A 20,719-nucleotide genomic window follows, 5' to 3' on the forward strand; every position below is an offset into this window, starting at 1 on the left:
AGTTAGAATAAACCAGAGAGAAAAAAAAAAGCTGCAAGAAACGATACGCACGAAGGACGAGGATGCAGACGAGATAGCAGAAAAGAGTAGGGTGGTAAAAGCGCAGATTACGGAGAAGAGACGAGAGCGGCGAAGACCAGAGAGAAAACAAAAAAAAAAAGAAAGAGAGCTCGACAATAACAAGAAGTCAAGAATGCGTGTGGAGTGGAAAACAAAAACGTCAAACCTTGAGCCTCAACGCAACAAAATGCCGAGCCAAAGTTATCGCAACGCTTCCCAGCAGTCGCTTAAAAAACAAAATAGTTAGTTATAATAGTGTCTCCAATACGAAAAACGACGGTTCTTGTACTAATTTGATGTGATGCCGAACGATTGTTTGCTTTCTGTGGAAAGGTCGGTGCGTACACTTCACGCGATGTGATGCCGCAGAGATGAACGTCGGCGGCGAGAGCGCAGAGAGGGGGAAGGGGAATGTTTCCTTTCAGCAAACAGCGAAGAGGGCAGAGGCAACAACGGAAGAGGTTCAAGAAAAAACAAAGAAGTGTGCAGAGACGGCAGCAACACGCGTAGCGAAAGAGGCGCACCACTTCACAGATGCACTTCTCAGTGTACATCGGTAAGGAATAAAACACTTTCCTCAATCGTTTGCTGAACATAACTTCATAAAAAGAAAAGCTAGCCATTTTTCTAACATCACGCGTCCGCTCACGTGTCCTTTAAAAGAAGAAAAAAAGAGAACAGATTTTTTTCCGTTGTCGTTGCTGCTTCGCAAAGCAGCTGATCGTGTTCTGCGCAATTGTAATAAAAGTGGATCTATAAAAATAATAAAGGTCCACCACCCAGCCGAAGCTGACGGTGTACCATCTACAAAGCAAGACAAAGAGCTGCCAAAGGAGGCCACCGCTATAAAAGATCGCAGCAGTCGCGTCTCCATCTCTGGAACCACACAAACACAAACATGCGGCAGGAAGGGTATGCGCAACAGCGGTGAATGGCAATCCGACTATCACTGAAAACAAAAATACAAACCACGTTGGTTGAACCAACATCCAGCCGAAGCATTTCCTCCATCATGAGAACCGCTCTTCCTTTCTTCACTTTCCTTCTTTCTCTCTCCAATCACGCTCGCAGCTGACGGGGCGAGTTGTCTTCCAAAACGCTTCGTCCTGGTCCGCCGTGACGCCCGCTGATGGGGGAGCGGACGGGTGTTGTGCCGCTGCTTGCCGGCACAGTCATCGCCGAGTTATACGGCGCGATGCGGCTGACATGCGCCTTCTCTTCCTCTACGCGGTGCACCCAACGCTCGCGCTCGCGCTCCACGACCTCGTCCAGGTCGCGCAACTTTCGCGTCAGGACCGTGTTGCGGTCTTTGCAGGCCGCGACCTCCGTCATGGCCTCCTCAATCCCCGACTGCATATGCGCCAGCGCTGACGCACGACGCTGCATGAGCTGCTTGAAGTAGACCTCGTTTTTCATGAAGGCGTCCACGGCGGCGCTTGGGTTCTCGAGTAGGTGGCGGCTGATGGGTCCGGTGGCCTGCTGGGCGGGTGTCAGCGGATGAGACCCGGCTGTGCCCGCCATCGTTGCTTTGCTGTCGTGCATCCGTGGGGAGTTGGTGGGGGCGGTGGCGGCAGCGGTGGAGAGACCGCCGTTGGGGCTGCGAGACGCAGCACGCGGAGACGGACTCTGCGTCCGCTGCACCACCGCACTGCGGTTCCCCACGTCCAGCGAGGTCGATGACGGCGTCCCTTTCGGCCCTGCAGCCGCCGCCGTCGACGTGTCGCCCCGCGCCCCGCGGCGTGGGGTATCGACGGGAGACGAGGCGAACGCGGCGGAGGGGGCGGTACCGCCGTCGTGGTGCTCGCCCGTCGTCTCCAGCAGCTCCATCGCCTCCGTTGCTGTCAGCTCGCGCAGGTAGGAAGTCGGCACGAAGCCGCGGCGACGGGCGTCGGTGGCCACCTCCAGCTTGATCCACCCGTCTTGGGCGACGCCTTCCGTGGAGCACAGCACCTCGCCCTTGTGGACGGAGAGTTCGACGTCCTCCTCTGCGCGGAAGTCGTGGGCGGGAATGAAGTACTTCATGCCTCTAATGCCGCTGCAGTTCGGTTTTCCACTATGGAGGGAAGCAGTACCTCTATGTACGAGAAACACACGCGAATCGATTCGGTTTTGTGCTGTAGACGGCGATCTTGCTCTCCAACTTTACGTGTTCAGCCAAACTAAAAAAAGTGAAACGACAGGGAAGGAGATGGAGGACGAAAAGCGGAAGGAAAAGTGTGGAAGATGAAAAAACAAAAGCAGCAGAGTTTTGGCTTGGAGAATACGCCAGGCGGAGACCGCGTTCGTGCAATCGAATACGCACTACGAGCTGCACTGTGAAAATGGGCCGAAAGAGGAAATGGAGACGGCTTCACGCCGCATGATTATCCCTGTGCGCTCACTCCACAACGCAAAAAGCAAGTGTGCCCCAGTTAGCCTTCACTTTTTCATCATCATTACGTTTCCCCCTGTCGTACGAAATAACAACAAGTATCGGCGACGCGGCAAGTGTCAGTTGAGCAGTGTGTCGAAGGGCGCCATCGGCGCATTAGGTCTTCAACGTACACGCTGACACAGCAATCGAAGTAGAGAAACAAAAGAAGACACACAAACAAACGCAGTCAAAATCAACGAAAACAATTCCAAAGCGTCAGAATAGATACACAAGAAGTCAAAAAAAAAGGCCGTTGTGTGCACAAGAGCTCGGTGATTCCATTTTTTAAAAAATGTATCTGATAAAACATGAAAGGACACCGAGCACTGTCGCTCGCAAGTAGCAAGGAGGAAGGAAAAAGAGAATACATTCCAGAAACAAAAGAGGAAAGAAAAACGTTTTACACGGCAGAAAAACAATAAAAATAGCGATTAGATCCATTTGAAATAAAAAGAAAGAACGCCTACATATGTGTGCAATTTACATCGAAATATGTACGAGAGAAACGCTTGAATGAGCTTTACAGAACGCTTTTGGGTGGTGACGTTGCTGTGTAACGTCACCCTGTTTTAACACAAATATGCAGTGTGCGAAAAGGCATGCGTGGGAATACCTCGACGCAGCAAACAGTTTGCGCTGATCATGCTTCCTGTTCGTTGAGCCTTATCAAGGAGTCCACAGTGGAGGAAGACCTGCTGCGTCGCCAGTGCGTCCGCTGCTTCGTCCGCGATGCACGGAGGACCTTTCACGACCTTTACTGCGTGTCTTTGCTCGCCGCGCCGCCTCCGGACCAGCGACAACGGGCGCCTCTGAAGCGGCACGGTAGTGATCCAACACCTGTGCCTGATGATCGAGCACAAAGAGGCAGCGAAGCGCGTTGGACATGGCCGGGTCCGCCCAGTCCCACATAGTTACCGTGTCGAGGGAGTCCGGCGTGGGTTTGACCCGTTGCGTGAAGGAATGCGGCGGCGGTGGCGGCAGCAGCGGAGACGGTGTCACCCCTCTCGAAGCGGACGTGATGACAGGAGCGGAAAGCACCGTTGTGGACGCGTTAGAAAGGGGGGTGGATCGCGGATAGTCTCGGGCAGAGCTGCCGGTTATGGATGGCGGGGCAGATGTGGTGACGGCAGCGGAGGCGGCAATGATGGAGTCGGAGTGGAGCAGCGACCGCCGCCGGCCCTTCGTGACACACGCCTGCCACTGCCGGTCCTCACTTGTCAGCCCTTGCGTGCGTTGCCACGGATGTGGGACGCCACGGATTCCAGCACCGCTTTTTGCTGCAGGTGCGGACGCAACCGACAAGGTGGTTGATCTCTCAAGCGGCCCCGCCGGCACGGCTGCGCCGGTGTGGCCCGTCTCCACCCGCTTCAGACCCGGCAGAGACGGCAGACGGCAGTGACGCCCCTGCCATCGGGCGTACTGCGTAGACGCTTCGTTTACGCGATCGCGGTGCTCACGGTTGCGTCGCGTGCACGCCGCCACCGCCTCTAGGACCACGTTGCCCACCGTGTAGGGGAGCTCGCAGTTCATGAGGGAAGTCGTGTTGGCCGCCGCGGCAGCGATGACACGCCCGCCCGTGGCCGAGAAGGACGTGCCAACCAGACGGATCGACTCCACCTCCGTCTCGCGCAGGATGCGCGCCACCGTCTCGGCACTCGCGTCGGTCAGCCCGCTGTTCCGGCTGAGGTCGACGAATGTTAAGCGCGGCATCGAGATGAGCGCGAGACCAAAGTAAAAGCAAAAGTCTTTGTCCTGCAGTCCGCAGTGTTGGGCCTCGAGAGAGGTGAGGTAGGGATGGCGCTTGAGGAGGCCGCACAGCTCCGACAGCGCCTCGTTGCTGAGGAGGTTGTCCGACACGCACAGGTGAATGTACAGGTCATTGTGGCGCAGAAAGTTGCGAAGGGACTCGATAACGGGCGCCGTCAAGCCGCCGCGCTGGTCGCGAAGGTCGATGCAGCGCCGACTCCTGTCCACCACCTGATCAGACAGTTTCACAGACATGATGATGACGAAGAGAAGAAGAAAATAAACGTTCCGCGTCCCTCTGACAGCTTCGATCGTTCCATTAAAAAAAAAACAAGGGGAAACCAAAAGTAAAGCAACACAGCAGCCGGTGATGTGAAGAGGTGACCGTAAGACGAAAGAGAAGTAATTCGCTCAAGAAGAAAAAAGAAGAGAGAGGAAAGCGTGACGTCAATGGAGAGAATTGGCATCCGGCTGAAGAGAGGCGACTCCAGCAAACGCATCCCATTTGCAACGCCAAGCAGCTGAGTGTTAAGGGACCCCCCTCCCCCTCCCTCCCCTTGAGATTACTTGAGATTCACCCAACACAGCGAATGCAAAAGCTCCCAGAAGCACTTCTGGCCGTTACCGCAATGACGCAACTTCATTTCTGTTTTGAGTTTCAAAGTACAGATTCTTTTGTGCGATGATCTTTGCTTTCAAGAGACAGCAAAAGCTGCGCATGTCTTTGATTTTATTGTCGTTGTTGTGAGCATTCTTTTTTCTTCTTTCTTCCCTCTTTTGCCTCACCGCGACAGCACACATCTTTGTCACGTTGCGCACTCCTCTCCCCGGAGGGGGGGGGGGGGCACACACGTCTCCAGCCGATGGTAGAACGGTGCTAAGGCAGAAGGACACGAAAAAAAAGTCCATGATTGCAGTCGCAAACCGGCAAAGCAAGAGAAAGCCATGGCGAGGAATCGACTGCACCGTGGAAGATAATTTGAGAAGAAGAAAACTCCGAACAACAGAAGCAGAAGTGATCGACTGCTTTTCTACAGAGTACCTCCCCCCGTCTTGGCTCTTTGAAACTGTTGCTTGAATGCAGGGGAGGGGGGAGAAAAAAGAGTCACATCGCGAGAGACGGAGCTATGGAGAAGCTAAGAGCAGCAGAAACAGAAAGTAGAAGGTCTAGATCAGAGTTATACATAGAGTCATTAATCAGCAACAACAGACGTCGGCTTTCACTTAAGAATGCTGACAAAAGAGACAAGAAAAAAAAAACTTTTTTATTTACAAAGCAAAACGACACTTTTCGTCTCTTCAAAGGAGAAAAAGAGAACAGAACAGAAGAAACGAGGCGAGAAAGAAGATCGAATCCGGACGCCACCCATGTACGTTGTATGGTGTTCCTGCACAATAATAGCGGCGTTTTGCGTCACGGGTGAATACCTTCAAGAAGATGCAGCTGAGAAAAAAAAAAAACAATTAATTGTACACAAGACACCGCCATTTCTTTTTCCTCGTTTGCGCAGCGAAGCGAAGAGAAAGCAAAGGGAGGAACTCGCAGAAAGGAACGCGTGGAAATGAGGCAAGATAACGACTTGCGAACGCGAAATTCGAAAAGGATGTCACCGTGGTCCACAAACAGCCTGGCCGCATTGTGCAGTAGCAGTGAAGCACCGGCTGAACTGCGACATCCTCGCAAGATCAGGAGCCCACGTTTTCTGCCTATAACTCCTCCTCCTCCTCCCCCGCGTCACCGGTTCGCACATTCCGTGGCAACTTCAATTCGGCGTACGTGTCGAAGGTCCCCGCCGGCTCTGAGCCCTGTGAGTCACGGCGCAGGGAGGGCGAAGATCCGCGCAGCGGGGACGTCTGCGCTCGCTCCTCTCTCCCCGCATCCTTCTCCGCTGGTTTACTTTTAGGCTTCCTATCGGCAATTAAACTAGGACGCTGCCGACCATTGCGCAGCTGCTGTTGACGTTGCAGAAACATCGCCGCTTCCTCGGAGTGGAGCTGACTGATCTTACGTCGCAGCGCGGGTGCCAGCACGGCGTTGGTGGGAAGCTGAGAAGGTGAGTGCGGGACGAAGAAGTCGTCTGGCTCGTCCTCCTCCATCTCGCCCTTTTCGGACCCTGCGCTGTTTCCACCGATCTCCGCGCGGTGCGGTGTGTGCGTCGCGCCGGCGAAGGCGACCTCCTCCACCTCGATGGTGTGCGACTCCATCTCTTCCCCTCGTCCCGCGTGCACCTCGTCCTGTACTTCCAAGTGCTCGGCATCGGAGCTGAACCGTCTTTGGCCTGCGCCGCCTCCCCCACCGCTCCCACCAAACTCCACGGGGACGGAGAGCGCAAAAAACTCCCACAAGTTCTCCGCCTGGCTCGCCGTGATGATCTGCGCCTCAACAAACTGTCGCAGATGCAGAAACTCGATCGGCACCGGCGCCCCATCGCCGTAATCGGGAAGCCCCAGCGTGATTTGCCGAGTGGTGAGGGAGGCCAGCTTGAGCGAGTCATCTGCCGAAATGACGGTGTGAACGGAGTTTTGTCGCACGGCTTCGTGCGGCAGTGGGTCCGACTGCGCCGTCGATGCCGCCGTCCGCTTCGCGGCGGTCAGTTGTTCCGTCGACACCGCGGCCAGCGCGGGGGACGCCTTCGGCTGCACCGGCGGCAGCGGCGTGCGCGGGGACGGCGGGTGGAGCAGGCCGCCAAAGTACGACGAGGCGTCCTCCGGGGCGGTGATCGGGCGAAAGGTTTCGCGGTTGAAGATGCGCGTCTGGGAGAAGTCGACCTTTTCTAAACGAGTGGGCCGCGCCGGGAGGGCGTTCTCGCCGCGGTTGCCGCCATTCTCCACCCGCCGCTGCCGTATCCCGCCGACGCCACGTGGCGCTTTTCCGGGCGGGTACGCCGGCGGGTCTGGGGCGGTTTCCGCGCGCCGCGGCGCCTTGCCCTGTGCCTCATCGGCCCTGTTGTTCGCCAGCTTAGCGCCCGCCTCTTGCCGGGCTTTGCGCAGTTCCGCCTTCAGCTGCTTTACCTGCTGGGCCCAGCCCTTCTCCCGCTCCGCCTGCTTCCGTGCCTGCTCAGAGGCAGAGACGTCGTTCAGCGGTGACGCACCAGGCGGGAAGAGGGCGCGGTCTTTTGGGGTGCTGTTCGTGCGACGCCGCGGCGCACCACCAGCACCGGCACCGCTCTCGCGAATGGGCGTCTGGGCGTCTAAAATGGCCGACATCTCAATCACGTCGGAGTCGCGCCGGCCGTTCAGCGGGGGGAGGATCCCGCCAGCGGGCCGCGCAGACGGCCGCGCACCCCGGGCACTGTCGAGCGGGGTGCTAAGCCGGCCAGCCTTACCACCGCGCGGCGACACCGGCACGGCGCGGTCTCGCAGTGCGCTACCTGGGCTGCCGGGCGGGGGCAGCAACGGCGTCCGCGGCGAGCGCATTCCCATCGAGTCGGAGATGCGGCTGGTAGAGAGGGAGCGCTTCGGTGAGACCAACCGAGGCGGGTGCGGGGGCTTCAGACGCGACAGGGGGGACCGCACATCCGGACCAGCACCAGCGGCACTGGGCAGCGCATTGCCTTGACTCAACTTGTAAATCAGCTCGACCGGCAAGGACTGGGTGTCGTAACCGCCTTCGTCTCCACTTCCAGCACCACCAGCGCCCCCCCTCTCACGAGAGGCGCCGCGACTCGGCTGACTCCCGCCACTGCCTACGCGTTCACGGGTGACCGTCGTCGGGCTGCAAACGTTGCTGCCACCGCCACCGCCATTACCAGCTCGTTTGCCTAGTCTGAAATCAGCGGGGAGGGAGTTAGTCTGGTACTCTCCTCGACCAGCAGCCGCGGGAGCAGTGGGGCTCCCCTTGCGCCTCCGGCGATTGCTGCTGCTGCCGCCACCCCCTGCCTCGCGAGCGCTGTCACGTGAAGACGGTGTGCGCCGCACCGGAACGGGTCCATCCGGCTTCTTTTCTTTGATGTTGGAGGAAGGTACGGAAGGGCCTCCGTCGTCCTTGCTGCCGGTCCGCGCGCGACTTTCAGCAGAGGAGGGCTGCAGTGTTTCCTTCAGTTGTCGGACTGTTTTGTCCGTTACCTCGAAGGTGCCCTGCCCTTCCTTGAAGGAGAAGGTGTAGCGAGTGGGCTCGAGACCGCTGGAAGGGCCCGCATGCGTGCCGGATGAAGGTGGGGGCGAAGGGACAAGGGGGGCCGGAGACGGTCCCGCCGGGCTGGCGTCCAAACTCGAATTCGTGCCTCGAGCCGTTTCTCCTTCCGAAGACGACGACGGTGCGGATGTCAAGCTGCCTCTGTTGGCTGATTTCTTCTCCTTTCGTCCTTTCGCCCGGTGCGCCTCGACTTTGAGTCGCTCCGCTTCGAATACCTGCTGGTCGAGTGCGTCTTTCAAGGTTTTTTGATTTGCCTTCTTGGCCAGCGCTTCCCTAAGCTTGTCCTCCGTCACCACCACCGGGCGAGAAAAGATGAAGTGTTCGTCCATGTTTTCCTTCGTTGGGGAGTGTCTGGTAGGTGAGGGAGAGTCAAGCAAGGAAGAAACAAATATAAGATTTTTCAACAGAACGGAAGCAGATGCGCCAGAACAACAAAAAAGAAGAGAAAGAGCACGCTCGTCAAAGCGTGTGGTCAGCGTGTGCGTGGTGCTCGCGGATAGCTACGGTGTGTGTGTTTCCTAACGCACGCACCAGAGCCGCGAGAGAGAAAAGGAAAAAAGGGCAAAATGGGAGCGAAGAAGACACCTCAGCTTTTTTGGGGGACTAATCTACAGAAAACGAAAGAACAGCGAAAAAAAAATAAGGTTCCTTTTTTCTTTAATTCATGCAGGTGACCGACAATGGCTGCAAACGGCTGCGGGACGAGAAGCGTGCGTGTATGTAAGAGAGAGAGACTATTGCTCCTCTGCCGCCGCTCACGATATGTAACCCGCCGCCCTGCTGACCCTCTGTTTCCAAGGTATCCTTTCGAGTTTTTCTTCTTTGTATCTACAACGTCGTCAAATACTGTGGGTTTTTTTTTTGGCGGCGGGAGAAGCCGCGGCAAGGTACAGCGTGTCTCACAGTGGTAACTTTGTTTGCCCGTATAGATATGTGCGCGTCGTGAGACTTCTCTACGCGCGTAAGGATACAGACGAGAGACAAAAGGGGGAACGTTAGTAATACGCTGTGCTGTCATCGGTTCTTTTCAAAGAGATCTTCATTAAGTTCTTTTGTACCGATGGCAGTGGGCGGCAAAACGAAAAAAAAAAATAATAACAACAACATGTTTCTGCCTTCTTGAACCGGCATCGTTTGCCGACGTACGAGCGGGCTCACAGCGAAGGTGCTGTCGAAGCAGCCTTGCGTCAGTCACTGCGTATCACTTGCAGCGGGAAACAAAGAACGTACATTCTTTCTTTTCCTTTTCTTTCGAAGTGCATCGAAGGACTATTCAAAGAGAAGCGTTTCAATTCACTTTTCTCAAGCAAGCACTCCAGATCTGATATATGTATCTGTATGTGTACATTGTAGTAGCAGCACTTCGGCGACGTTGGACCACATGAAACCCCCGCTTTTTTTTTAATGCATCCTTTTCGGTGCAAATCAGCAAGGCTTACGACTTCAGCCACTCCTTCATGAGCGCGTTGTACGCCTGATCCCGCTGCAAAAAGCTGGTCAGGGAAATCGTCTCATTCAAGTGCGTCTTGATCTCTAGTGCGTTTTCGAACATTTTGACCGACTTGGACTTCACAACATCTTTGATTTCATCGTACTCGATCGAGAACTTGGCAGCGGAGACGGTGCTCTGGAAGCACAGCCAGTGCGTGGTGATGAAGACGTAGCCGGGCGTCGGCATCGACGTCTTCATCCAGGCACAGTTGTAGCCCTCCACCACCGTCTCGGCCGCCAGCTCGGGAAACGACCTGCGAAAGAGGCCCTCGATGTTGTTGCGCACCGCCTCGGTCACGCCCGTGAGGTCCATCAACGCGCCGCCCACAGCACGACCAGCCGTGAAGGGCGCCATCAACACCTCCATGCCGCCCTGCATGGCCCCGCGGGCCACACCACCAAACGAAATCCCGCTGTTCTCCGCCGGCTGGTCCAGCGAAGCGAGCTGCACCGGCGGCTGAAAGGTGGTCGAGATGGTGCGGTCACGCCCTTTGTAAAGCTCCACGGCGGGCGCACGGGACGGCTTCACGCGTGACAGCGCTGCCTTCACCTCCGCCTCGGACACCTCTGGAAAGCCCTGCTGCGCAAAGCCGCTGCGCGAGAAGCTGAGGATGGCGGCCTGCTTCTGCGTGGGAACCTCGATGCTGCGCACGTCGGAGTGCACGACGCACGTCACCTTCGCGTACTGCGGTACAGTGTCGACGAGGGTAATCATGTGCACCACCTCATCCCGCACCCCGTCCATGTTGAGAGAGTCGTGGATGATGGCGGTGGGGCCGAGCCGCGGCGGCTGACGCATGAGGGCGTACATCGTGTAGAGCCGTCGCTCGTTGTCCTCGCTGCTGCCGATGCTCCACGCGCAGGGCGGCAGGTCGGACAAATTTGCCGCACTCGATCCGTTCACCTCCCCGTTCGGCGAGGTGAACGGGTCGACCTCCGCGCAGTCCGTCTCGAGCACGTCGCACAGAAAGTCCGCCTGCGTCTCCTCATCCGCGCGCAAGTAGCACTTGAAGATGAAGTGAGCAAGGCTGCCGGGGCGGGCAAGTCGGATGTAGTAGGTCGACACCGGCTCGTCAAAGGAGAAGGACGCGATTTGACTAAAAACGTTGGGGCGGGAGCCAAGCACGACGGAGCCGAGAGCCGCCTCCACGGTGGATGTCACCGTGAGATACGGCGGCTCGGACTGCGCTAAGGCGTCGAGCTCCTCTGCCGTCAGCTGCGGCGCCGTATCCGCTGGCGTCGTCGCCGGACTCGGCGTATTCCTCTGCGTTCGCTTTGGCGCGGCGGTTTGTGCGCCGGACTCGGCCGCCGCCGCCAGCGCCGCCATCGTGTCTTCTGTGCTATACCGGCTGGAGACGCTGTAGGGGTCGCTCCCCGACTGCCCGGCGGACACCGAAGACTCCGCGTTTTCCTGCAGCGGGGAGCCGCTGTTTGACACCACCGCTATTGAAGGGACGAGTGCGGCGGCGGCAGCGGCGGCCTTTTTCTTGCCGGGCTTCTTCTTTGACCCAGCTGCGTCGCCTCCCCCGTCCTCGCGTCGAACGCCACCGTCGCCCAACAAGCTTTGCTTTTTGTGCTGACCGGTGCGGGTAGTCGGCCCGGTGAGATCGTTGAGGTGGTTGTTCGCCGTCTCTGGCGTTAACGGTGGCGGCGGCGGTGGGGAGACGGCGAGTGAACTCGTCGACGCTTTCGGTGCCACGCCGGCAGTCGGTGAGACGGCTGGTCGCGGGGTGGCGGGGGCGGACTCGCGGTAGAAGGCAGCCTTACCCCGCACAAAGCCCTGCAAGCCTGTCGACCACCCCGCGTTCATTTCTGCGTAAAAGGAGTTCATTTGAGTGACGAAGGTGCTAAAGAAGTTCAGCAGCAGCGCTGGAGCGGCCTCGACGCTGGTTTCTAGCACCGGTGTCATGGCCTCCCCCATGCTCACTAAGTCCTTCAGACAGTCTGACAAGGATGCGCTGGCGTGGAGGGTGACGGCGCTGAGCAGATTCGCCGCGCCGAGCAGCTCCGCGGTGGGTTCGGTGCTGAGTTGAACGCCATCCCTCAGCTCGTTGGACATCTTGGAGAGTTCATCACTGATGCCGCGAGTGTGGGCGGCGATGCTTTGCACCTGCTGAACAAAGCTTTTTTGGATCACCGCAGGACTTGGGTTTGTCTTGCTCATCGCAGCCGTCAAAACAGCCAGATCGGCTTGGCAGCTATACAACAGAGGAAAGAGGACAGAAAAGAAAAAGAGAAGAACAGAGAAAAACGCACCGAGGCGTGCGTTCCCGTGGTGCGTTGTTAATATAGACGAACGCGTCAACCGCCGCGAAAGAAGGCTTTTCAAAGAAAAAAAAACAAATACGACACGGCAAAAAGAGCTAAGGAAAACGCAAACAAAGAAATACCGTAGAAGGAGATTCTTATAAGAGAGAGAGAGAGGTGTTTCTTTATCAATGTACAGCAAACACGTAAAAAAGGGGGAAAAAACAAGAGCAGGGTGCGACAAGACTATTCAACGTTTCCGGACGAGCTGCCCTCGTGGTGTAATTAGCTGTCTCCGCCGTTCCCAAAGCTTGTCGTTTTTCCAAGAATTTGCGGCAACAAAACAAACGAAGCCACCGACAAGAAAAAGAGAAGAGCCTTCGGTGCTTGTGAAAAATGTTGTGTGTTTTATTGGCCGAATTTGAGCCCAGAGTTGTACGTCTCCTCCTTCTTTCTGTGTGTGTGTGTGTGCGGGTGTGCGAGTGTCAACTCCCTGTTCATTCGGCCGAGATCGTACTAATTTTGAGAGAGGGGCGAGGTGAACCGCGTATCTCTCGCGCGGTTGGTAACAGCTGCTTTGCACTATGATGAGACGGTTTCTGCGCTTTGCCTTCGAAGAATCACGCAACGTGGGTCAGCTTCCACAAACGAAGAATTCACAGGTGTGTGCGTGTGTGTGCCCGTGCGTGTTTGAGCGGCACAGGAAACCCATACAAAAGAAAAGGCACTGCTTTGGTCCAAGAGTGGGAGAGAGGAAGAGAGAGAGAACAAAAGTGGTGAGAAAGCTGTACGTACTCGCAAGGTGACACAACCACAGATGCACATCCCACCTGCCCAGAAAAACAAAAGAAAAGAAAAGCGAGTTCCAACGTCGGCTCTCCGTGACTCTTTCCTCCATTTCTGCTGCTGTGATTTTCACTTCGTCGCTCCTCTCGAAGGCCTCCACCCATCTTTCCGCGCGCAGCCCGTATTGTCAAACTCCTCTTGTGTTCCTTTTACAATACTTATCTTTTCGATAGGGCACCGAGCAAAGCAAAAGAAAGAACCGAAACGAAAGGTGAGAAAAGTCCAAGCAGCCCAGCAGCGCTTTAATACGCAGCAATGCGCCTTCATGAAAGACAGCGTCATCAGCATCATTCAACAAAGCTCAGAGCTGTGCCGCTGCCTCAACAAATCCAAAGACATCCGTAAAATGCACAGGAGAGAAGAGCAGCAAATAAAGCTTCCCAAAAATGCATTCACAAAAAAGGCGAGACGCGAACAAGCATTTTTGTCGCAAACACGGAATATGTTCCTCTCCCTCCCCTCCACACTTACTGACTCGCCCCCTTCACCCCGTTTTCGTAGATCATCAAGAAAAAGTTGTTCATCGAAGCAACAGCAGCTTTGCCTTCGGCCACGGACTCTACACGCGCGAGAAGAGCCGCAGCTGCGGCGCGAGTATCGGACGATGGATGCGTCAGCTGCATCCCCACCGCGTTCAACCCACCGACGGCGAGCGCCATGCGGCGCAGAAATAGCTTCACATCGTAGGGAGACTCCAACAAGTGCAATAAAGCCGTCAGCGTCCGTTGCACTGGCGTTTCGCCGGAGGCACAGTGACGCAAGGCTGCGCAGTTGAGCAGCAGCGCCGGGCTCTCCTTTGGGTGCAGCACCTGCGTGCTCACATTGTCCAGCATGGCGGTCAGCATCATCTCCTGCCGCAGCACACCAAGTGAGCGATGCGCAAAGACAGGGTAGAGTGAGGTAGGCACAGCGATGTTGCCACCCGTCACGTAGCCCACCATGACCATCGTGTAAAGAAAGTCTTCCAGGACAAGACGTAGCCGTCGGTTGCGCTCCGCGGCGCTCACGCGCAGTGCACGCAGGTGGTAGACGCTGTTCACAAGTTTCTTGTAGAGCCGCTGCAGCGGCGGAGGGAGGCTGCGGAGGGCCTCCGCCTCGGCACCGCCGCCGCCGACACCCACCGCATTCGCCAAGCCGGCCGTGGCGGTGGCCCAGTTGCCTGCCGCCGAGGTGGACGACCCGATCTGCCGGCGCAGCGTCCGCTCCGCCGCGGTCATGACGGTTTTGTTGTCCAGGTCGCACAGCAGGTCCCAGCCCCACGGTGAGGCGTTCTCGAAGATGGGGTTGAGGGTGCCCACGACGTAGCCGGGGACGTGCTGGAAGTGGTCCACGCTGCTCACCGAGACGTAGGGAAACACCTTCTTTGCGATGAAGCTGCTGTCGAGCAGGGTGCCGATGATCCCGAGTGACAGCGCCACCTCGCACACGTCGGTGGCCTCACCTTTGCGCGACAAAATGAGGATCTTCTTCTCGGTCAGAATGCCAAGGATTAGTTGCAGGGAGGACGGCCCGAGCACCTCAATCAGGGTCTCAATGCTGTACTTGGTGAAGGCGATGTCACTTGACTCGGGGGACAGCGGAATCTTCGCCTTGATGGTTGTGCCAAAAGGGGCATCGTTGTAGTACACGTAGGCCTGTTGTCCGCTGCCGATGGCGCAGTACTTGCCGATCTCCGCGGTGAGTTGATCCACCTTGGCTCGCCCCGCCGCCACGACGCCTGCCGCGTTGTTGATGGAGTCGTAGCAACGCTTCAGAATGCGCTGCAACTCCCGCAGCGCCTCCTCGTTCGTTCCACTCACGTCGCAACAGTACTGCGCGGCGGCCACCAGGACCGGGAAGAACGGCTCCAGCCACACCAGGGAGGGCCCCAGCACGGCAACGCTCTTCGTGATGCCGCCGCGGCGGGCGGTGCTGTCGCGTTTCGAGACAACGGCGCAGAGGCCGAACAGCACTGGCCCACTCGCCGCCGCCGTCCCCGACTCGCCATCGGTTGATTTGCCAGAGCCCATCGTTGCCTGACCCAGCGGGGCGGCAGACGAGTCCGCAAATCGCCGTGCCCCTTGCAGCACCCCCGAAGCAGCGGTGACGTCGCTGCCGTTACTGTGCACGCTGTCGGCGCGTGGTAGAAGCAGATGCACCGTGTTTTCCTCGGAGGTGGGCGGCGTCAATCGGTTCACTGCAGCGGCGACGGGAACAGTTGGCGGTGTGGAGGCGTCGGCGTCAAAGCGAGCTCCCGGGGAGGGCGGTGTAACGGAGGCCGGCAGCCACATCCCGCCGCGGTTGTCGGAGTCGCCGCTGTTGGAGTCGACGCGGCTCAATGACGTAACGGGTGTCCGCACCGAGTCTCCAACGCTTTCAGCGGGCGGGGAGTGGAGCGCGTCGGACACCGTGGCCGGGTTTCCTCCTCTCTCGGCTTGCGGGTCCGGGTTGAGAGCACCACCTGGGACACCACTCCCTCCTCGGTGTGCGGCATGTGCTGCATTCGCCCCAGACTGTGGCGGTGGTGGCGGTGCCGTCGTAGCCGCCTCAGCAGACGCTGATTTACCCGCCCCTTCCAGCATCGCCATCATCTCGCGCAGCAGCCGCTCAAACTGTGAAACACGCATGAGGTACCCCTCATGGCGACTATCGGTGTAGGCAATCACAACAAACGCGTAGTCAGACGTGCTGCTGTTGTGGCGGCTGCTGTTTCCCCCACCAGGAGATAAAGAAAGCGAGGCTGAAGCGGCGGGAACCGCGGCAAAGTTGCCAGCGCCGCCGCCGTCTCCAATGACCGAGTCGCCTCCGCCGGCAGCAAAAGAGGCTGTGCGGCTGCCGGCCAGCATGCCTTCGTTCATCAGCATCGCCTCCAGCTGCTTCGAAAAGCGCACCACGTCAGCCGGCAGACTTGGAAGGGAAGAGATGTTTTCGATGGGGAGGACCATCGCGGCCTCGATTTCGGTGTCCTTGTACCGCAACGAAACCGCCCTGGTGGAGGTGTTGATGAGCAGCATCTCCGGCACGTACAGCGCGGTCTCTTCGCCCGGCGCGCGGCACCAGTGACACGCCGCATCCGCCCCGCCAGAGACAGGAGGAAGAGGAGGGCTGTGGGGAGAGCGCTGGCCGGCCGCTTCGGCGCTCGCACGCACGAAGCGGTACACCGGGAAGCGCAGAAACACCGCCGGCTGTGGTCGGTTCACAACAAAGACGGTGCGGGTCACACTCACCTTCTCCGCGCCATCGGGCAGCATCACATTCGCGAAGTACTCCGTGTGGCCGGCGATGCCCGGCGGCACGGCGGCCTCCACCGAGTCGGCGGTGGGGGGGTGCGGGGACGTGGGGGAAGAGGAAGCGGCCGGCGCGGCGCGCGGGTAGCACGCCCGCAGGCTCGCGCCTGTGTCGATGTCAAACTCCGCGATTATGAGGCTCGTGGCCAGCAGCGGGGCTGCGTTCGTCGACGACACGGGAGGCATGAAAGCACGAGGAAGGAGACGCTGAAGGTTCGTTACGTACGATTCACAAGTCCGTGACGCCTCGATGTAAATGAGCGACAAGAAACACACACAAGGTCTTTTTTTTTAGTGGTGAGAAAGCAGACGGTGTATGTTGCGCTACTTCAAACCTCACGAGGGTGTAGGGACAGGCTATTGCGCTCGCCAATTCTCTCGTTACCGCGGTGTCTACGCAGGTGCGCAAGACCGAAGATGGAATCCCGCACGTCACGTCCGTGCGTATGCTCGACAGCGCGTCAACAGAAAAAACAACAGGAGATAACAACTAATTTGATCCGTACACACTAAGAAGCAGAGAGAACGTAGAGAAAGATCAAGAAGATTACATAGCAGCTTACCCACATAGACATGGTCTTCACACCTCCCTCCCAGAAAAAAAAAGCGAAACAGCGGTATTCTCTGAAAGACAATAGACTGAGAAACCGGCGGTTTTTCGATCCGCTGGGTTTCTTTTTCAACTGCACCTTTGTGTACGACATGCCCATAGTCCAGGGGGTGCATTCTCTTCCTCGCCTTCACCACATTGGGTTGGAGAGCAAGCGTCACGTGTGCGAGCCAAAGCCGCACGACCTTCCTTTCACGCTTGGTAGCCCCGCGCAGGACGACAACGGCGCAGGTCAACTGGATTGCGGGGGCATTCATGACGCAATACCTTTTTCTTTTTAGTACCAACAGTATCGGACTCACGCGCTAATTAAAGAAACAAAAACAAAAACAAAAACAAAAACATTAAATACGTTAACCAACACACACACGCACACACACAAGAAAAACATCGGAAGCACAGTGAAACACATAAAGCACCGCGGAACACAACGCAGACGAAGAGAAATGGAGAAAAAAAGAGAGGGAAAGAGAGGCAGCATCGAACAAAAAAGAAAACGCGCAACAACGCTGAGAGGTTTGTCACTTTTTCTTTTCTCCGACAGTATAGAAGAACAGAAAAAGGGAAAAGAAAAGCCTCGTTCCTCAGCGAAACAAGTAGGAAAAGCGTTGTCGCTCGCTTGATGTTTCTGCGCAGGTGAATATATTGTTGTGATTATTGAAGGCTGAGACGACCATCACTCTTTATCCCGTCCTTCAGCAAACACAATCCTGCGATTTGAAAACCTTCACTCACGTCGTGTTACTGTGTTGCTTTTGCTTCGTCTCCTCTCACCTCTTCACCTCCCACCTTCTTACGCGTCGTCGTTAGGGTTCTGGAACATGAGGTTCTGGAACTTCATCATCAGACTCATCACATCCGGGTCGCCGAGGTACTTCTGGAAGGCGCCGTAGCCGTTCATCTGCACATCCTGCATGATGCCCGCCAGCTTCGGGTTCTTGCGTACCTCCTCCTCCTGCAGTTTCTCAATGGCAGCGCGGTTCACCTTGCCGAAAGGCGTCACGACGTTGCCCTCCTCGTCGACGTTGCGCATGCCCATGTCCGCGCCGAGCCGGTTCAGCGCCGCGGGGTCCATGCCGCCCTGGCTGAACTTGCCGGCCATGTTCGACACGAGGTTGCTAAACTCCGGGTTCTGCATCATTCGCTGGGCCGTCTCCATAAACTGCGGGTTGTTCATCATGTTCGCGAATTGGCTCATGTCCGGCATGCCGCCCGCGCCACCCATGCCAGGGAAGCCGCCGGCACCGGCGCCGGCGCCAGCCGTGGTGAGGCCGGTCGCCTTCGCCTTCTCCTCCGCCCGCTTCAGGTCCTCCTTGTAGGTGTTGTTGTCCGGGTCCAGCTCGCACGCTTTGTTGAAGGCGTCGACGGCGCGGGCGTAGTTCTCCTGGTAGAAGAGCGCTGTGCCGAGGCGGGAATACGACTTGGAGTAGTCGGGGTTGATGATGATGGCCCGCTCGCAGTCAATAACGGCGTCGTTGTAGCCCTTCAGATGGGTGTGGGCGGCGGCCCGGTTGGCGAAGAAGATGGCGTTCTCCGGCTCCAGCTCAATCGCCTTGGTGTAGTAGGCAATCGCCTCCTTGTACTTGGCCTGGCTCATCAGCTCGTTGCCCTTGTTCTTGATCTGCTCCGCCGTGAGGCCCTCGTACGGGTTGTTGCGCTGGTTGAACTTCTCGCGGGCCTTGTCGAGGCGCTGCTTGTACTCCTCGGAGTCCTTCTCGACGCCTTTGAAGTAGCCCTTCTTCTCCAGTAGTTCCACGAAGGCGACGAACTTCTCGTCCTGCTCGGCGCCGTTACGGCTCTCGTGGTCGCGCAGGGCGGTGCGGAACGCCTCGAGTACGTCTACGCCGGTGTCGTAGAGGCCGCCAGTGCCGGCGGGGTCTACGCCGAACTCCTCGCCTAACATCTGCGCGACGGCCTCGGCGCGATCGGGGTTCTCTACGGCCGTCTGCCGCATCATGCGGATGAAGGAGAAGACCAGCTTCTTGTGGTCCTCCGTGATGGGGTGCGCGGTCTCTTCCATGGTCGACGGTGACAATTAACTGCGGAAAAACAATTGGTAGTGCTGAGGAGGTGTGTGGAGGTGCGCGTATTTTGGGGTGTGTTGCAACAGTGAACGTCGAAGAAAGTTACGTAAATGGTGATCAGCAGACGTGGGGGAAAGAAGCGGATGAACGACAAAAGGACAAGCAGGAGAAAAAAAAATCAGGTGCAGCGAACTCCAAAGTCTGGATTTGCGTTGGCGTCGTACGCAAGGTTGCTATGAGCAGCACGCCACAACGAAATGCGTCATCTAGTTGATGGAGCGGGCCGCCTGCCTCTGCGCCGCCGCAATCAAAAGCGTTTACACAGCTCCCCCCGTCCCATGGCTCCCGATATATCATCAGTTGGAGGCTCTTTGAGTTTGTTTGATTAGGTGAAATAAGAGGCAAAAGCTCCTCTACAGCGTGTAACACAAACTCGAGTTGACCGCCGCCTAACGAGCACACGGCGCACCGCCCTCTCACCAACGACCAGCACCGACAAAGGGTGCGTCTGTGTTCTTCCAATAGAAAGGCAAAAAGAGGTCAGTTGGGGCTAAAAAAAGGAGGCTGCACACCTTCGCACACCCGGGACACTCCTTGATCATACGTAGCACGTACCTTTTCTTTCTTACTGCGCGGCGACCTTGCGTTGCTCCAGTACTCGTCTTGCCATATGACGCTTGAACTCCTCAGCGTCCATGCCGTACTTCGCCAACACCGCGTCCAGTTCCTCCTCGCTCGCCGCCTTCTTCACCTCCGCGCGGGCCACCTCCGCTAGCGCCTTGGCCTGTTGATCCAACACAAAGTTTTTTTGAATCTCCTTCTGTCGCACCAGCAGATGACGGCGAATGCGCTCGCCGTAGGTGGACCGCAGCTCCTGTCCAGGGCGCTTCAGAATAAAGTTGTCAAACCCGCCGTCCTTCTCGATCTCAAAGGTTGCGGCCTCCACCATGGGCACCTGCACCCAGTGGTCTAAGATATCGCTGTAGTGGATGCCGGTCTTCACGTAGGGGTATTTCAGCTGCCGGTAGACGTGCTGCACCTGTCGCGAGGTCCGCACCCGCTCGCGCACGCGCTCGTTCAGCCAAATCACGTCCATCTCATGTGGTGCCTTGGGAAGGAAGCTGCGCGGCGAGACGTCACTCATGCGGTAGAGGGCGTGGCGATTGACCCGGTTGCACCACGCCGCCCACGGAGGCAGACCCATTGAGACATAGCGATTGATGAGGCCACGCGGGGGGCCGTGCGGTGCCCGTGACGTTTCCGGGTTCAGCGCGAAGGTGGAGAAGCGCAGCAGCGACGACTGACGCAGCATTTGATCTCTCTCTGTGCGCCTTCCTTCCTATCCCAAATGTGTTGAGCTGTGCAACAAATTTATGAAGAATTACCGCAAAGGAAAGACGAAAACGTAAAAGGGCAGTGAAGGGGAGCAGGGAGGCGAGAGCCGACGAAGAAGAACCGAGTTGGCTTTCCGAACGAGACGCGGCTCTCGCCCTGCTTAGCAGGGGGATAAAGGAGTACTGTGCCGCGGCGGATGCACCCGACGTGACGGATACAGCGCTTAAAAAACAATAATCATAGACTATGACAAAGCAGCTGCTCCGCATTTAGAAAGCATTTCTCCACCTCGCGACATTGCAAAGGGGTGACTATTCATTCACTCTTGTGTTCGCTCCTTCTCTTTGTCCTTTATAAAACGCGGTAGAGGCCATCAAAAAAAAAAAACCAGCGTTCGTAAATCTTCTTGGAAGCCTTTGCAAGCGCCAGCATTTGCGCAAAAACAAACCTCCAAAAATGATAGCGCCAAGGAGGCGAGAACGGCGTTTACAAACAAGAAATGCGGGTGAATAAAGCATCGATAAAGGGGGGGGGGGGGGTCGTGTC

The 20,719-nt window shown here is 57.2% G+C and overlaps 7 protein-coding genes across 8 annotated transcripts; all 7 read right to left on the reverse strand.

The window, feature by feature from the left end:
• Positions 1 to 1,119: 1,119 nt before the first annotated feature.
• Positions 1,120 to 2,220, reverse strand: ABB37_02997 (SH3 domain protein-like protein; the record flags this gene model as incomplete). Its single annotated transcript, XM_015800181.1, has 1 exon — positions 1,120 to 2,220. Exon 1 carries the CDS (start codon positions 2,080 to 2,082, stop codon positions 1,120 to 1,122), a length of 963 nt encoding a protein of 320 aa, XP_015661783.1. The 5' UTR covers positions 2,083 to 2,220.
• A 919-nt stretch (positions 2,221 to 3,139) lies between these two features.
• ABB37_02998 (hypothetical protein) lies at positions 3,140 to 4,525 on the reverse strand (the record flags this gene model as incomplete). Its single annotated transcript, XM_015800182.1, has 1 exon — positions 3,140 to 4,525. The coding sequence occupies exon 1, from the start codon at positions 4,472 to 4,474 to the stop codon at positions 3,140 to 3,142; it is 1,335 nt and encodes a 444-aa protein (XP_015661784.1). The 5' UTR covers positions 4,475 to 4,525.
• Positions 4,526 to 5,926: 1,401 nt separating this feature from the next.
• ABB37_02999 (hypothetical protein) lies at positions 5,927 to 8,855 on the reverse strand (the record flags this gene model as incomplete). The annotated part of the gene is made up of 1 exon (XM_015800183.1): positions 5,927 to 8,855. The coding sequence occupies exon 1, from the start codon at positions 8,681 to 8,683 to the stop codon at positions 5,927 to 5,929; it is 2,757 nt and encodes a 918-aa protein (XP_015661785.1). The 5' UTR covers positions 8,684 to 8,855.
• A 934-nt stretch (positions 8,856 to 9,789) lies between these two features.
• ABB37_03000 (hypothetical protein) lies at positions 9,790 to 12,823 on the reverse strand (the record flags this gene model as incomplete). Of its 2 annotated transcripts, none has more annotated exons than XM_015800185.1 (1): positions 9,790 to 12,823. In XM_015800185.1, exon 1 carries the CDS (start codon positions 12,007 to 12,009, stop codon positions 9,790 to 9,792), a length of 2,220 nt encoding a protein of 739 aa, XP_015661787.1. In that variant the 5' UTR covers positions 12,010 to 12,823. The 2 variants fall into 2 exon arrangements, with proteins under 2 accessions (XP_015661787.1, XP_015661786.1); XM_015800184.1 differs by having other exon boundaries at positions 9,790 to 12,820.
• A 582-nt stretch (positions 12,824 to 13,405) lies between these two features.
• On the reverse strand, positions 13,406 to 16,714 carry ABB37_03001 (hypothetical protein; the record flags this gene model as incomplete). The annotated part of the gene is made up of 1 exon (XM_015800186.1): positions 13,406 to 16,714. Exon 1 carries the CDS (start codon positions 16,388 to 16,390, stop codon positions 13,406 to 13,408), a length of 2,985 nt encoding a protein of 994 aa, XP_015661788.1. The 5' UTR covers positions 16,391 to 16,714.
• An 893-nt stretch (positions 16,715 to 17,607) lies between these two features.
• On the reverse strand, positions 17,608 to 18,877 carry ABB37_03002 (small glutamine-rich tetratricopeptide repeat protein putative (SGT); the record flags this gene model as incomplete). Its single annotated transcript, XM_015800187.1, has 1 exon — positions 17,608 to 18,877. Exon 1 carries the CDS (start codon positions 18,832 to 18,834, stop codon positions 17,608 to 17,610), a length of 1,227 nt encoding a protein of 408 aa, XP_015661789.1. The 5' UTR covers positions 18,835 to 18,877.
• Positions 18,878 to 19,463: 586 nt separating this feature from the next.
• Positions 19,464 to 20,197, reverse strand: ABB37_03003 (putative mitochondrial hypothetical protein; the record flags this gene model as incomplete). Its single annotated transcript, XM_015800188.1, has 1 exon — positions 19,464 to 20,197. Exon 1 carries the CDS (start codon positions 20,148 to 20,150, stop codon positions 19,464 to 19,466), a length of 687 nt encoding a protein of 228 aa, XP_015661790.1. The 5' UTR covers positions 20,151 to 20,197.
• Between the last annotated feature and the right edge of the window lie 522 nt (positions 20,198 to 20,719).

This window comes from Leptomonas pyrrhocoris, assembly GCF_001293395.1.
Source record: "Leptomonas pyrrhocoris isolate H10 chromosome Unknown, whole genome shotgun sequence".
Lineage (NCBI taxonomy): Eukaryota > Euglenozoa > Kinetoplastea > Trypanosomatida > Trypanosomatidae > Leptomonas > Leptomonas pyrrhocoris.